This window comes from Physeter macrocephalus, chromosome 20, assembly GCF_002837175.3.
Source record: "Physeter macrocephalus isolate SW-GA chromosome 20, ASM283717v5, whole genome shotgun sequence".
NCBI lineage: Eukaryota > Metazoa > Chordata > Mammalia > Artiodactyla > Physeteridae > Physeter > Physeter macrocephalus.
Window position 1 is genome coordinate 79,427,073 of NC_041233.1, and position 14,749 is coordinate 79,441,821.

Below are 14,749 nucleotides of genomic sequence, written 5' to 3' on the forward strand. Positions count from 1 at the left end.
ACCCACAGCTAGCGCGGCGGCGCTTGTGGGGAGCCCGGGCTTGGCGCCAGAGCTGGCTTTCCTCGGAGTCTCTTCTGTAAGACTGAGACTCATGATGATGCTGATCTCAGTGGTGGTCCAGGAGGTCCAGAGGAGGACTCAGAGTTCCTCCTGGTTCTGCACCGTAGTTAGTGAGGCAGCCGCCCAGGGAAATAAGCACCTTTTTTTGCCCTTTGCCACCTTCGGTCGTTTCCGTGGACCAAATGTCAGGATGTCCTGGAGGAAGACGGGCCAGACCACGGATCGGTTGCCCCTTTCCTGAAGGGCTTGGAGGAAGCCATGTGTCCTAAGGAACCCTTAGCGGGGGGGTGCCTGGGAAGGGCCCTTGCACCTTTACCAAGGGGGCGTGAAGTGAGGACCCAGGCTCAGTCTTACCTAGCTGTGGCCCTGCTCCTACTGCATAGGTGGCGGGGGCCACGGGGCTCTAGAGCAAGCTGCCTACATCCAGGCGCATCCCCCCACCGCCCTGTCCTTCTCCAGCAGAAGTCTCCAGAAGCAGGAACAGGACTGAGGTCCTAAGCGAACTCCTCCCAATGCCAGGATCTCTAATGTGTATACAAGGAGCCCAGAAATTCCTTCTTAAAATGAACTAGGCCGTCAGGGAAGGAATCGCAACAAAAAACAAACCAAAAAAACCACTGAATATACTATAATTATTTAATGAGTGATGACAGCATTAAGATGTTTTCAGGAAGGACATTCTCCATTTCAAATTGGAGATGTTCAGAGACTCTTTCAGTCATCGAGGCACCGCAAGTCCCCTTTGTGGCGTCCACAGGGCAGCGGGACTGAAAGGTCGCCCTGCTTGGTGAGCTCAGCCTTGCTCTCCACGTGGGCTCCCATGCAGATTTATGCATTGGCTTCTTAACGTCACCGTTGTAGCTCCGGGAGTTTAGATGAGGGGAAGATCTGGGGAAAAAAATATCCCTGACAAGGTGGCCAAAAAACTTAATCAGTGTCCCTTGTAGAGTGGAAAAAGAGCAGAAAATGGTTTATAGGCCTGTTTGGGCTTAGCTGTAACACTCCATTAGACCACAGAGATTCCAGTCCTTATGTGTGGGCTCCTCTTTCTTGCATCAGTGGAATGGGAATGGTATAACTATGAATCAGCTCACAAATTCTAAATAACCGCGGAAAGTGGGCTTTAACAATTCAAGTGATTAAAAAGGTTTTGAATAGCTGTGCTTCACCTAATGATTTATTTCATGATATTGTCAACAGTAATAGAAGCGTGACCTCTCTTTCCATCAAAACAAGTTATTCCTTGGGGATCAGGTGTGGCCTGACAGTTTCCCCATCTGTTTATATGTGGAATTGAGAAGTGGGGAGCTTTGCACGCCATTGGCTAAGCTGTGATGTACTGTGTAAGCGTCTTCTTTTAACTGTATCTATGGTATCTTATAAACACCGTGCAGTTGGTCATATGTCATTTGTTTTAGTTCATTTTATACCTTTCCACTTTATATTTGAAATGGGCTGTTGGAATGCATCTCAGGCAGAGGATAGAAATATGCCATGATGCTAAGTATTACAGTTTTTTTAACAAATAAAAGTCCATTTGGCAAGTGTAGGGTTGTAGAATGTGTGGATGCCCACAGCAGAGGCCCTAACACAGAAGCCTTGCAGTAACCTTGCCACACGGTTCAGATGCCGTTTTATCTTGATTCCAGGATCGTCTACTGCTATAGGATAATTGAGTGAGGTGCCGAGCTTCACATTGTCTGATTTCAGATTTTATTTTTCCCTTCCTCTTTGAAAAGATTTCTAGGCCATCAGGGTTGGGTGCCTTCTTGGTCATTGTGTACGGCTCTGAGCAGGGGGCCATGGTGGCTTAGGTGCTCTTGTCTGGTGGGCAGGTGACATGGTTACCCCCTCCCTTGACCCCCCCCCGCCCCCCAACACACACATGCCTGTGTCTTTGCTGGAGTAAGTGCTGTAAACAAAGCTGGGTTGAGAGCAGACAGGATGAGTAGTACACGTGACCCTTCCTTCTCTTGCGATATTAGCCTCTGCTGCCTCTTTCGAATAATCAGATTTACATTCTGTTAATGGGTCCTTTAAAAATGTAATTGAGTGAGAAGTACTTGTAAAGATTTCTCTGTGGCCTGGATACACACCAGAAGACTGAAAATTAGTAATTCACGAAAATGAGAATGTGGCCGCCTTCAAAAGAAAGGTTCCCTTGGAAAATCCACAGAAGTAGGCTTAGGAAAGGGAAACATTCTTCCTGCATTCTCCACTTGTTCTTGTGACCACCAGACCTCCTGATTCCCTAGACTCAAGTGAAGGAGGTTCTTTTGTTTCTGCTCCGAACACCAGCTGTAGGGGACGTAGATGGGTGCGGTGTGTTTCATCGTGACAGCGGCACCATCGGTGGGGAAGAGATGCTGCTAGTGAAAGTCCGCTGATGTCTTTGAGCCTGCGTGATTTATAATGACCTGACCTACTTCTTCATTTAAAAGATACTGTAAAAGACTCCCTTTTACCAAGACTCATCACCACATATTTACGCAAGGATGTGATTTCCCCACGCACGAACATTCGTTTTGCGATATTTATTCTAACGGACTTTACGTACGAATGTGCTTTTAACAAAATGCTGTTCTTAATCTTGCCTTGCAAAAGAAAGCAATGCATTAGAAAAGTTTCAAGTGGACAGTATCTGGTTTTTATCTGTGATTGTTGCAAAAAGTGTCTCTAACTTGTATGTTTGTTAATAAACCTACTTAGAAAACATCTGACTTCCAGAACATCATCCTATCCCAGGCACACGTGTGAGTTGGGATGACTTTATAAATTCATTTCCATATGGTAATCGGCGTAGCAATGCTTCCTGCCTTCCACGTGCTTCTGTGGCCCTAGTATTTTTTCAAGGTTGGTCGCTGACTGTGGATTTACTGCAGAGGAAATGAAAACCATATCGTTACCTGGGTAAAATATGCTGTGCAGTTCCTGCATATCCATCCCAGACCGTATCTTAAATTAATCATTGAGCTCCTTCAAAGGCATCATGCTGCTTGCGTATGACCTTCTCACCTGCCAAAACGTATGCTGCACATTATCGCACGATGAGTTATCCCTAGTTCCCGATACAGAACATTATTTCTGAATCATATAGTTCTTCTCTTCCGGTAAATAAGTTGGTTGCACACTTATCCCATGCCAAATGTGCCAGTGGTAGAGCTTTTCTAGGTGAGAGGAGATATATCAATGTCGAGGCAGCTGCTGTTATCTTTAGGTGACACTGCACCAGTGACTCTGTCTTCCTTACTCGTCACATCAAATTTTATTCGCTGATAAAAATGCTCCCAAAGAATCATTCCAGCTGTGGTGGGTTTTGTACACGTGTTGTGCCCTCACAGACAGGGTGGAATGGAGGCGTTCATGGCCCGTTTCTTGTATTTTGTCCTTGCTGTCTTCACTAAGAAGCACAAAGCAAGCGCTTGAATTTAATGGTGTGACTTCTGAGTTGGAATTGAGGATTGTGTATCTGCCTTGCCTATGATGGTACCCAAGGAGAATGGCTCTGCAAGGCGTGCTCGTTGTTGCTGTTTGAGATTGGAGTCGGCCTGGTGCGGGTCCATGAATGATGGTGCCATCTCTGCCACACCTCAGGTCTCCGTGGCAGTGGACACCTTGGCAACCTCACAGGATGCCGGAAACTTCTGCCAACTTCATATGCCCTTTCCAGGATAGCAAGGTTTCCCCACACCTTGATTTTCTCCCCAATTTTACTCTGCTTTGGGAGAGAGTCTGAGATCGAAGGACCAGATGCAGAGGCCTGGGACCTCTCCTTGGAGGCTAGTCGCACACTTTCAGAATGACTGGTGGGCACCTATGTGGCAGAATGCCCTTTGTTGGATCTAGTTAGCGATAAGAGAGGACCTCTGAGGCCGCCGCGCCAGTATTCGGCTCACAGATAACTGTAGAGTGTGCCTTGGAGTTTTTTCCCCCAGGGCTCCGGGCATTGGGTCTTCCTCTCTATCCTATACTTGAGCTGCACTCACCCACGTCTTTCCCCAGAGGAACTTGTGAGGTAGTAGGAGCCTTCCATCTCAGCCCCATCCTTTGCTCCCGCACCTTGCAAGTAGACTCTGCTATTGCAGAGCCCAGGGAAGGGGGCGGTGACCTCTCCTCTCCTAAGTTTCCAGGGGGCCCTCTCCCTTGGGAGAGGAGGTTGGTTTGGGCTGGTCTCTGTGGGAGAGGCAGGGTGCTCAGTCCCCCTGGGGCGCTGGTCCCCCACCCCGGGGAGGGAAGAAGAAAGGAAGGAGGTGGCCGACCCCCTGGGGCTGTGGACCTGCTTGATGGATGATCTAGAGAGAATCTGTCTCCAGGGGGGCGTGGCATGATTTGCCCTGGAAACACCGATGAGTTTAGTTGACCCCCGGAGGTTCTTTAAAAATTAGACCTCAGCCAGACCCTGCTGACAGGTGCCCTTTGCCCTTAAAAGCCATCCTGCTCTCCTGGCAGCTGAAGCCCATGCTAGGGTGCGTGGTCTGGTCAACTGAGTCTGAGCTGGGTTTCAGCCCTGCCCCCTCCCCAGCCAGACCAGGCCAGTGCGCCACGCCCCTTCTCCTCTCCCAAAGACCCGATGGAGTTCTCTTCAGCCAGAACGTCTTTCCTTTATTATTATTTCCTCAGATTACTTCTTTTCTCCCAAATTATTGAAACCATGAAATAAGATTAATAGCCACACACAAAACATGACCTTTGATTTTTTTATTTAAAAATTAATAAAGAACTTAGTGACAAGTATAATAATTTAATCTCTATACGTAATGCCATGTGTACATCTACATATGAGGGAACACGGTACTTTTTACCTTGGTTTTGTATCAAAGATTTTACTTAAATCTTGCTAAGAGAAGAGTCATCATCTGTTAGGACACATTGCAGTTAAACTATGAAATGAGTTTGAAAATTTTTTTTTTTTTTCTATTCTGAAGACAGTTTCATTTTTAAATAGGAATTTGTTTATCTTCAGTTTCCTTTTTGATTCTGAAATTACTAACTTTTTTTTTTTTTTTTTGTCTAGACTGCTTTCAAACAGTGATGTTACTTTGTTTACTAGATGTCCTGTTGTTTAGATGGAATTATGGTACTAAGCAGAGAGCTGCTAACACCCTTATTTCAATTCACTGAGATAGTCGGGATTCTGAAAACACAAGGAGAGATAGCTTGTTGCAAACATTTTTTATAACTTTAGTTAAAAACAGTAGAAAATACATGAAACACATTTTTTTTAATTTTCTCTCTACGTGAAACAATTGCACTTCCTTCGTGGTACAGGATCAACTTAGCCTTCCTCTTGCACAACAATATTTCTCAATTCTGTTAACTGATATTCAAGGATTTGTATCCTCATGTGTCGTGTCCACAAAAGATGCGTGTTTTTCTTTTAATTAAAGCACACATCTGTGACATAGCTTGGGTAACCCCCAAAGAATGCTTACATGAGATCCTCCTGTCACTTTTTTTTCAAGTCCACTAAGGTCTTTCTAGAATCAAAACACTTAGAACGAAAATAGATTTGCTATTGAGTCAGGAGGAAAATGCGTGGCAAGAAATAGCTCCAATCTGAGAAACGCAGGTAGATCCTTTCACTAAGGCCGACCACCTTATTGGCATCTGGTCAATGAGGTGTGCGTGTGAGCACGAGATTAGATAAGAAACGGTTGGACAGAGACCAGAAGACTCGGTTTCCCTGTACATTCACAAACGACTCAAAATTAAAGTTGAACCAAAAAAAGTCAAAAGAAGATCCCTACTTCCTACTGTGAAAAGCCAAAACTTGATAGACAAGAGTCCTTAATAGACTAGGGGCTTTTGATTTCTATAAAAAGATACTTGCAAAGGTGCAAAGGAATGAGTGAAAAAATAAAGGAACTGAGTTTTATATTGCAACGTGTAATCAAAAGAGAACTCGAAGTGTCATGATTTATTTAAAAAAGACCTAAAAACATTTGATTCACAGCTTTCCCCTAGGTATGTCGTTTAGTACAACTCGCTAATAGGTTAAATGTAGGAGACGTTAGTTGGTTTGGGGGTAGCAGCTAAACTAAGCACGCGGTTTCTCTTTGAGATGGTCAGATTTTCTACAGTTGTTACAAAGCATAACGAATTGTATAAACTGTCTGGCTGAGCTTTCGTGATGAACAGTGTCTCAGAGATTGACCCACAGAAACACTTGCCTGCGGCAGAGAACGCCTGTGATTTATTGGTGACTGTATTATCCGCTGTGTATCTCTACGTGTGTTTTCAAATTCTTGCCAGGATTTATCATTTGGCCTTTGGGTACCAAAAGATTAAAAATGAGATCTATGAAAGCTTAGTGTCCGATAGCTCTGACCCTGTCAACTTGCAGTGATTAAAGGCATGTCCTGACTTTGGGGGACTCCTGGCTGCTGGGCATTTGGAGGATGAGCAGTTAGCATGTCGCCGGTCTGGAGTTGAAGCAAACGCTGAAGTTGAGGTGTCAGTGTGACGCTGAGATGTCACTTGGCTTAGCGCTACAGCACATGAGGCAAATACACATAGAGTCACATTTTAGAGATCATTCATGGTCTCCGACCACTTGAAAAAAATTGTGCTTTCTCCGGAATTTGATGTGCTGAAAATTGCACTCGCCCCCCCCCCGCCTGTTTGCAAAATTAAACATAAAAATGAAGTCCTTTGCAAATGTAAGGGCTACTTTTTCCTCTCAGTATTAAAAAAAACTAATAAAGGCTTGAAAATAATTATGAGTTTTAGCTGTGTTACAGAGTGACAGCCTGCCGTTCTGCAGGTTGATAACGTAATCCTTGCTGATCTGGGCTGCGGGCATAGAATTTTTACTTATCATCTTTGACTATGTTAAGTTTCGTTTCCGGTTTTACATCCCACATCCACGAACTGCAAAGAACAGCTGGCAAGGTGTGACATGTACTACTTCGCTTCTGTGAGTCGATCTGTTACAAAGGCCTTTTTGGTAAGCAGGGTGAGGACTGATGGCGTCCAAGTCAGCCACCGTTCGCTCCGTCCTGTTCATTTTGGAAAAGGATTTACTTTGAACTCCGGTGGGTTTTAAAGACGGCCTTTAGACTCCAAACACCATGAGTTTTAAAGGAACCAGAGTTTCCATCGTCCATGCTTTTTAGATTCAGTTTTGGGTTTTTGCTTGGGAGTTGAGTAAGTCTCCTGAGAGTAAGGCGAGTGTGCGACCTGAGTTTCCTCGAAGGGATGGAGTTTCCTCAGAACTGGCTGGAGTTTGTCTTCTTGCTGCTTAAAATCTAGCTCCACGCTAGAAAGAAAAGAGAGGGAAGAATTTAGTGCTTGGTCTTTCCTATATAAAGAGCTCCCTTAGAGACAGCAGAATGTGGTGCCATCCCAGCAGGGTAATGATCATTCGGATGACGTTTATAATGCCGTTTGACGGTTCAATATTAAGCAATTGGCTATAATGTGTTTTAGTGCGCGGTCACTGTGAACCGTCTCAAAAAGTTTCATTTTCTTTGAAAAATAACTTATTTGCATTCATTGCCAACTTTTGAAGTTTTATTAATGTACACAGTTGGTGTGAAAGCATAGACTGTGTTTGTTGAAGTGAGAAATGTGACATGTGAGTAACCCTTTTGCTTGTCCATAGACTGCGCACATGTGCTTCATGGGACAGAGAGGTAACCGAAGATATGAGTGTTCAGGGGTCATCTTAGTGCATGTACACCAGGTATTTGGAAGCTCTGTGCAACTTCTCACAGGGTCAGAGAAAACCATTTATCTCACCTGAAACAGTTGTAAAATGAAGTGACCTTGGTTTCTGGTCTCCTTTGCAAAATCTCATCTGCCTAAAAAACTGGTAAGAGCCCAAATATCCAACATTGGGGTGGGGGAAAAGAGTGTGTTTTATCAAGTCAACGCCATTGAGTATCACTCAGTTGTTCGCAAAGACAGTTTTCCAGGCAAAAAGATAGATAGTGTTCGGTGAAAATAACAAAACTGTAGTTACATGGCTGAAGCCATCATGTGCAAACATGTAGCCATGGGGAAGGACATTTGCCAGTAGTGATAGGGTTTGTGTTAGAACGACAGGGTTAAAGCTGGTTTTCTTAAGTATATCTTGCGTCTTATGAAATTTCTCCTGAGAATGCTGCAGTTGGCCTAGAGTCCTCCCATCCGTCCATGGCTTTGGAAAGGACCACTGTTGACCCCCTAACTTTGGGTAGGACCCCCCCCGCTCCAGTGTCAGTCTTCTGTGATCAGCCCAGGGGCAATGGGCCTCGCCTCCCTTTTGGTTCCCTTGCCTGTACCCCTAGAATTTGAACCTGGGTGCTGCATCACACCAGGCCTCCGGAGATGTCCACTCGGTGCTTCTTCCATTTCTACGCTGGACGCCAGTCAAAACGTCAGTAGATTTCACTAAAGGCTCAGCAGTGATGATAATACATGAGCTCGGAACATTTTTATATCCAGTGGAACCGTAAACCATTTACAAACATGATAGCCTACTGATTTAGAGAACCATTAATCCTAGCTACATTTTGACATTTTGAAAAGACAAAAACAGCAAAGCTGTATTATCTGGAGTTCTAAAAACAAGTTCAAGACCCATCTAATGGACCGTGTTATGCTCTAAATCCACTGTTCCATTTTTGTTATCATCAAAGACTGTATTAGTGAAAAAATTAAAAATATTGTCAGAGAAGTTTATGGCTAGTTCTCCCCCTGTTCCCAAAACAAAAATTGTTTTTCCCCCCTCATTTCAAAGGGCCTCTTTGAGTTATGCTGCAGTTGATAGGAAATAGAATAAAACCCCGTGAACTCATGACTTGCTAATCTAGAACAGGGGATAATGTAGTCATGATTCCTCTCGGGGACAGTTGTGAAAAGTGCAAATCTCAGGACGTGCTGCCTTTGTGAAACACGAGCCTCAGTTATTGTTTCAGTGGGACGAACAGGGATTTCCATCCTGGCTTTTTCATCTGATGCTGCGGAGCCGGGAGGGGGTGAGTGGGAGCTCAGATAAATCCCTTAACCTCTTTAAGGTTCGGTTGCCTTCACTTGAAGGGGTATCATAATTACTGTCCTGGTATCTTACTGGAAAACGGTAAGGATCCTCCCCACTCTGCCTCTCTCCTGAAAGAAAGAGGTTCCTAAACGATAAGATGCAATTCAGATACTATTTTCTCCTTATCGTGTGTTGATCACTAATTGTATAATGGGGACAGGAGCTAACAATGATTAAGAAATACCTGTGGAAGAATTCTTCAACTTGGGCATTTAACAAGGAAAACAAGAACCTTGCCATTGAGTCTGTAAGATAGTATAGCGTCCAATATGGTATTTTAGGTACAAAAGAGTAATTTTGTCAAGGTGCTTGGTTAGTATTGAAAGCATGTTCTCCAGATCATAACCATCTCAATAGGCCCAGACAGGTTTTGTGTTATTAGATCAGAGGGTGGGTGCTAGCGTTTCCTGGGCTAACGGTACAGTTCTGGGTACCTGTAATTATTGAATTCCCGTTAAGCTCCTGCATTGGGAATCCTGTTATTAACCAATTTATCACACCACAGAACCACCGCTGTAATCGCAGCGTAATCTAATCTGAGTGCTTGTTAACAAAGTGACTCGACTTCATCTGTCAGTTGCTTCCTGTCTGCACTCCCCCACGACTGAGAAGCTGCCGCCAGGAGCCGGTTTCTTCTTGGAGGGAGTGTGAGGGCCCGCCGGGAGATGCCTGCAGTGAGGTGACCCTGAGCCCTGCACCTCCCTCCCGGTCTGTAAGCCCAAGGTGCAGTGCACCTGCTTGTCAGGTGATGTCCGGGTACCAGGGAGTGCTGTGCCCTGCTATCAGGTAGGAATAACGTGGCTCTGCCCAGTTCTTGCCACTGGGGGGCTTTTCTGCTTTAGGGAGGAGCACACGGAGTCACCGGGCTCAATCTGAAGCGGACAGCTGGCTGGAGAGGGCGGTGTCCGAAGGTTAATAGTCTGGCCGACTCTAGCTGACACAGAGCAAAGGTCCCTTCAGTCTTAGCAGCCAACTGGCCAGAATAAAGCAGCACCTGCTGCCCTGGTCCGCAAAGAGGACTTGGACAGAAGCCAGCGGTGGACAGTCTAGGGCACTTGGACTCTGTGCCCAGAGCCCCTCCCTGTTTAACACAGCGAGCTGTCCAGATAGGGCCTGGGAGCGGGGGAAGGGGGGCGGCTGCTGCCTCCTGGAGAAGCGGCGGCCCTCGATTTGGGCTTCCACACGGATCGGAGGGACACGGGGGGCGTGTTGGCGGGGGTTGTGGCTGCAGCTGCCCGGCAGACGGCGCGTGTGGGCACCGTCACCGTCTTCAGGGCTGTCGCTTTCTCCCCTGTCTGGAGCACGTGTCCTGGCCACTCCTTGCCCCTCTGTCCCCAGGCCCACATGACCTCCTTACTCTCTAGCACCTTCTGAAAGCTCCCCCACTCCGCTCCTTTCTTCCTTCTTGGCACTCACTACAGATGATTGCATTTGTCTCCGTATCATTTTGCCTCCGTCCCCCGAATGCAGCTGCTGCGACGGGGTGACTGTTGTCCCGTCTCTGCGCCCAGCACCTACAGCACGGCCTGAATCGCGGCAGTTGCCCACGTAATACTTACGGCATTAACGCATGAGCCGTAAAAGACAAGTCCCGTCTCGGCTTTCGGCCCCGTTGCCCTGAGCTGCTCTGTCTCGGTCGGTGATGTTGGCTGTGCCCCTTGCGCTTCCCCCCCCAGCGAGCCCCCTCCTCACTGCTGGTAAACAGGGCTTCTCCCCCAGGCAGCGCTGTTGGACCCACTGCCGGTGGAATCTGTGGCCCGGCTCTCTTCTCTCAGAACTTAATCGAAGAAGATGCTGAAACTTTTGTCATAAAACACACACCAGGATCTGTTTGGAGCCTGCCGCGCCCCCCCCCCCCCCCGCCCCCACTCCCGCCGCGTCTGCTCCTGTGTGTGTATTCCAAGTCTGGCCTCTAGACCTTGTCCTCATCTCTTAGGACTCGGCTGGGGCGGGGCTTGGCACAGCTTCCTGCAATGTCCGGGGTCTCGGGGTCCGGCCGCACACGAGGCTGGAGGCTGCTGGTGGTACCGCCCGCCTCCTGCAGGCCAGATCTGGCATTTGTAGCGCACCGTCGAGGGGACACACGCGTCACGCGCAACACTTGCACCTCCGAGGATAAGCAGCCTGGAAAAAGTCCTGACTGTGGAGAGTCCGAGCCTGAGTATGAGGGGACTGGAGCCAGGCCAGCCTCCGCTAAGCTGGCTGTTCTCTCCTTCAGTGCCTGAGGTACAACGCAGACCGCAGACTGTGCTGGGTGATCCAGAGCGGCCCCAGGACTGCTGGGGCTGTTTACAAGATATAAATCCCCGGGAGCTATCATTATTTACGTTTTATTATCTCTCCTTCCCCTGCCTGTGTCCATCCAACAAAACGCTTGTGTTGAGAGCTCTGTGGTAACTGAAGCCGTGCTGCCAGGCGTGCCACCGAAAGCCATTGGCCGCATCTACGTAGCTCACGGTGATGAAGGATTAAAGCCACGGGCTGCAGACTGCAGTTTTTGGTTCGTCTTTTTCTCTTGAAAATAGAAGTTTTATGTGTAGGGACTTTGCTTACAGAATTATTACTCCGTACATTTCCAAAGAAATAAAAATCAGCTCTGAACTAAAGGCTGCTCTGTCAGCTGGCACCAGCTTTATTTGCTTCCCGGCGTCTCTGCTGGGCTTTGTAGTAACACTTCTCCCCACGACTTCATGCGATTTTGCAGAGGAGCGTGGTCCCAGCATCTCCAGCGGATGCTCTGCTTGTCTGCTGCTCCTATAAATACCCGGGCCCTGCCACAGTTTCCTTAGCAAGCTGTCGCCAGCTCCTTGAGTTAATTGAGGGGGAAATGGATTTAGAACGTTCCTTTCTCCGGTCCCCTGGGTGTAGCAGTGAAGAGTTAAAAGCAGGTGAGTTCAGCTCCCAGGCACTTGTGTGTTTTCTGGACTGGAAGAAGTCCCGAAATCTCTGATTTCTCCAACCTTGACAGTGTTGGTGGGGCTCAGTGGACTGCAGAGCGGAGGCCTCCGTTTTTAATTTTCTTTGAATCAGATCGCAGAGTCCCCAGTGCTCGGTGTGGCTCTGACTGACCCACGCTCTGCCACCGTGGATACATCATCCCACCTTCAGGGACCTGAGCTTCCCGGGCTGTGAAATGACAGTGAGATGCACGCCCACCGCCAGGGGGCTCCATGGAGCCACCACGCCTGCACGGAAACTCAGGCAAACTCAGGGCAGCCAGCTCTCTGGGGCGTGCGATGGCTCTCACAGTGTCCCCAAAATGCAGTGCTTTATGTCCGGCTGGCTTCACATCAGCGCCTGGGATGACACAGTGTTGTTCAGAAGAAGCTGAAAGTCAGGCTCCAAGGAACGGGCTGGGTTGTCTCCCTTGCAAAAGCCTGGTGAACCAGGCACATCTCTTTTTATTTACTTCTCAGCCTCAGTTTACATATGTGGTCCCGGCTGTGCCTGTAAGCAGTGGGAGAACCAGGACCCAAAATAGCCAACATACTCGCCACCATACTCCCCCGGACGCATCTCCGTGTGACCGCTGAGGGGCCCCATCCATCCGGCATGTCCAGAATCAGATCGTTTCCCCAGCCTGCTGCTCTGTCTTCCCAAACTCAGCTGCCATGCTGGGCACCTTGGCATCTAGCTGGACTCACCCTTCCCGCCTGCTTCCATCAGCTGGGTACCATGCAGCCGCCCTCAGCAGTCTCCAGCGCCTTCCTCTGTCCCCAAAGAACTTAGTCAGTTTTCACTCTGGCCACTGAAACAGCCATCCAGTGCTTCCTCTCTCCATCCCTCTCCTGCCCTAACATGTTTTCCAAGTACCAGAGTCACCTTAGGAAAACCTGAAACTCCTTGACTCATTTCCACTCATCCTTTAAACCGAGGGCACTAGTTGCCTCTTCCTTCCGTGGATTTTCTAGACTAACCACGTGTGCCCGCCGCTCCGTCCTGTCCAGACTCGTCTGGTCCACACTGCTCAGGGCCCCTGCACATTTTTATCAGAGCACTTCTGGCTCATGTTGGATCAGAGCTGCTTTTTCTCAGGTCTGTGAAACTCATCGAGGGATAGACCATGTTGAATTCAACTGCATCTGTGATGCCTTTAATACGGTGACAGACTCAGCACGTGACCTCTTTGTTTACTGAACTGAAATAAACTGATGAACTGAACCCGAATCCCCTCCCCTCACTTCCAGCCTCAGCAGAATGCTGCTGCTCTGTTTTCTAGTTATAACTTATTCATCAAAGCGAACATATGTACACAAAAGGTGTCCATGTGTTACATACCCATTGTGTATCTGTATGGAGCTTGTTCCAGTAGTTTCCAACATTAATAATTTGAACATAGAAATGATTCATCGTAACTCTGAATCCTTCTCCCGTCACTCTTTCACACAGTAGGTGCATAATCAAAGTTTACAGAGTCGCTGTAAGATTTAAAATACCAGAAATAGATGGCGTATTCAATAATACTAATACCTGAACTGTAAGATCTATCCCCTTTTCGTGATGGCCTATGGCAAGGAAATTACGGTTATGGTTATAAAAAGCAAAACATTAGCCACTTATCCTAACTGTAAATTATATTCAAAAGTATCCGAAGTTAGAGACAGTGACCTTTCTGAATACGTCGTGGTATGTAGCCTGACCACGCAGGCGGACAGTGCTTCCTTTTATGCTTGACTGAAGCTCCATCCTCGGTATCTTTCTTACCTATGACTCCTCTGGAATACAAAGAGTGGTCTGGCACCCGGGCTTCATCTCAGTGCCCAAATTTGAGGGCTGCCCAGATGCACAGGGATCAGGGAACTGCGTTTGAGCCTCCTGTAATTTTGCGCCACAGAGAGGTCGAAGCAGAGAGACTCAAGTGCTGTTTGTAACCTCCAACCATAATAATTTATCGAGTAAGAAAGGGACCAGATCGCTAACAGGAGTGTCACGTGGGTATTAAGCATATCTGATGTCCCACTTCTAGCAAGCCATCAAGATCAGACACTATATTTAGAAGGGATGGATAATTATTAAATGTGGACTGCCAATTCACTGCTGTCCCTGGCCTCAACAAAGAGCACACAATTATTTTTTTTAATCTTTGACCAGGAAGTACACTGTAACTGCAGTTAAAGGAGAAAACACAGGACTCTCCAAAACTGTTGGTAGCGGGTCCTTCAGGTGCCAGGGCTGGCACACCCAGCTAGGTGACCTGAGTCGGGTCGGCTGAGATCTTGGCCGTGACCTTGTCTTCTGTTCTCACCTTGAGGATGGGCAATCTGTTGCCCAGAGAGGAATGACTTAGGGTCACAGTGCTTGAGCTAAATTAGTGCGGAGCAACCCGGCCCCTCTGAGCCACCAGCCCAGAACGCAGAGTTGCTGACGCGTTCTGACATGAGCAGAGAGAGAGGGGATATGGGGCGGTGACAGTTCTCAGTGCATAGGCCAGAAAACCATTAGCTTCTTGTGCATGTCTTTTTTTTTTTTTTTTTTTGCGGTACGCGGGCCTCTCACCGCTGTGGCCTCTCCCGTTGCGGAGCACGGGCTCCGGACGCGCAGGCCCGGCGGCCACGGCTCACGGGCCCGGCCGCTCCGCGGCACGCGGGATCCTCCCGGACCGGGGCGCGAACCCGCGTCCCCCGCGTCGGCGGGCGGACTCTCCACCGCTGCGCCGCCAGGGAAGCC

The 14,749-nt window shown here is 47.9% G+C and overlaps 2 protein-coding genes across 2 annotated transcripts in view; one reads left to right on the forward strand and one right to left on the reverse strand.

The window, feature by feature from the left end:
• DOCK1 (dedicator of cytokinesis 1) overlaps window positions 1-14,749 on the forward strand; it is a 495,771-nt gene that overhangs the window by 213,314 nt on the left and 267,708 nt on the right. The window lies entirely within an intron of this gene.
• INSYN2A (inhibitory synaptic factor 2A) overlaps window positions 6,736-14,749 on the reverse strand; it is a 59,918-nt gene continuing 51,904 nt past the window's right edge. Inside the window, exon 5 of the mRNA XM_055080980.1 lies at window positions 6,736-7,318. Coding sequence (XP_054936955.1) covers window positions 7,138-7,318 — 181 coding nt within the window. The 3' untranslated portion in view covers window positions 6,736-7,137. The remainder of the gene's footprint in view (window positions 7,319-14,749) is intronic.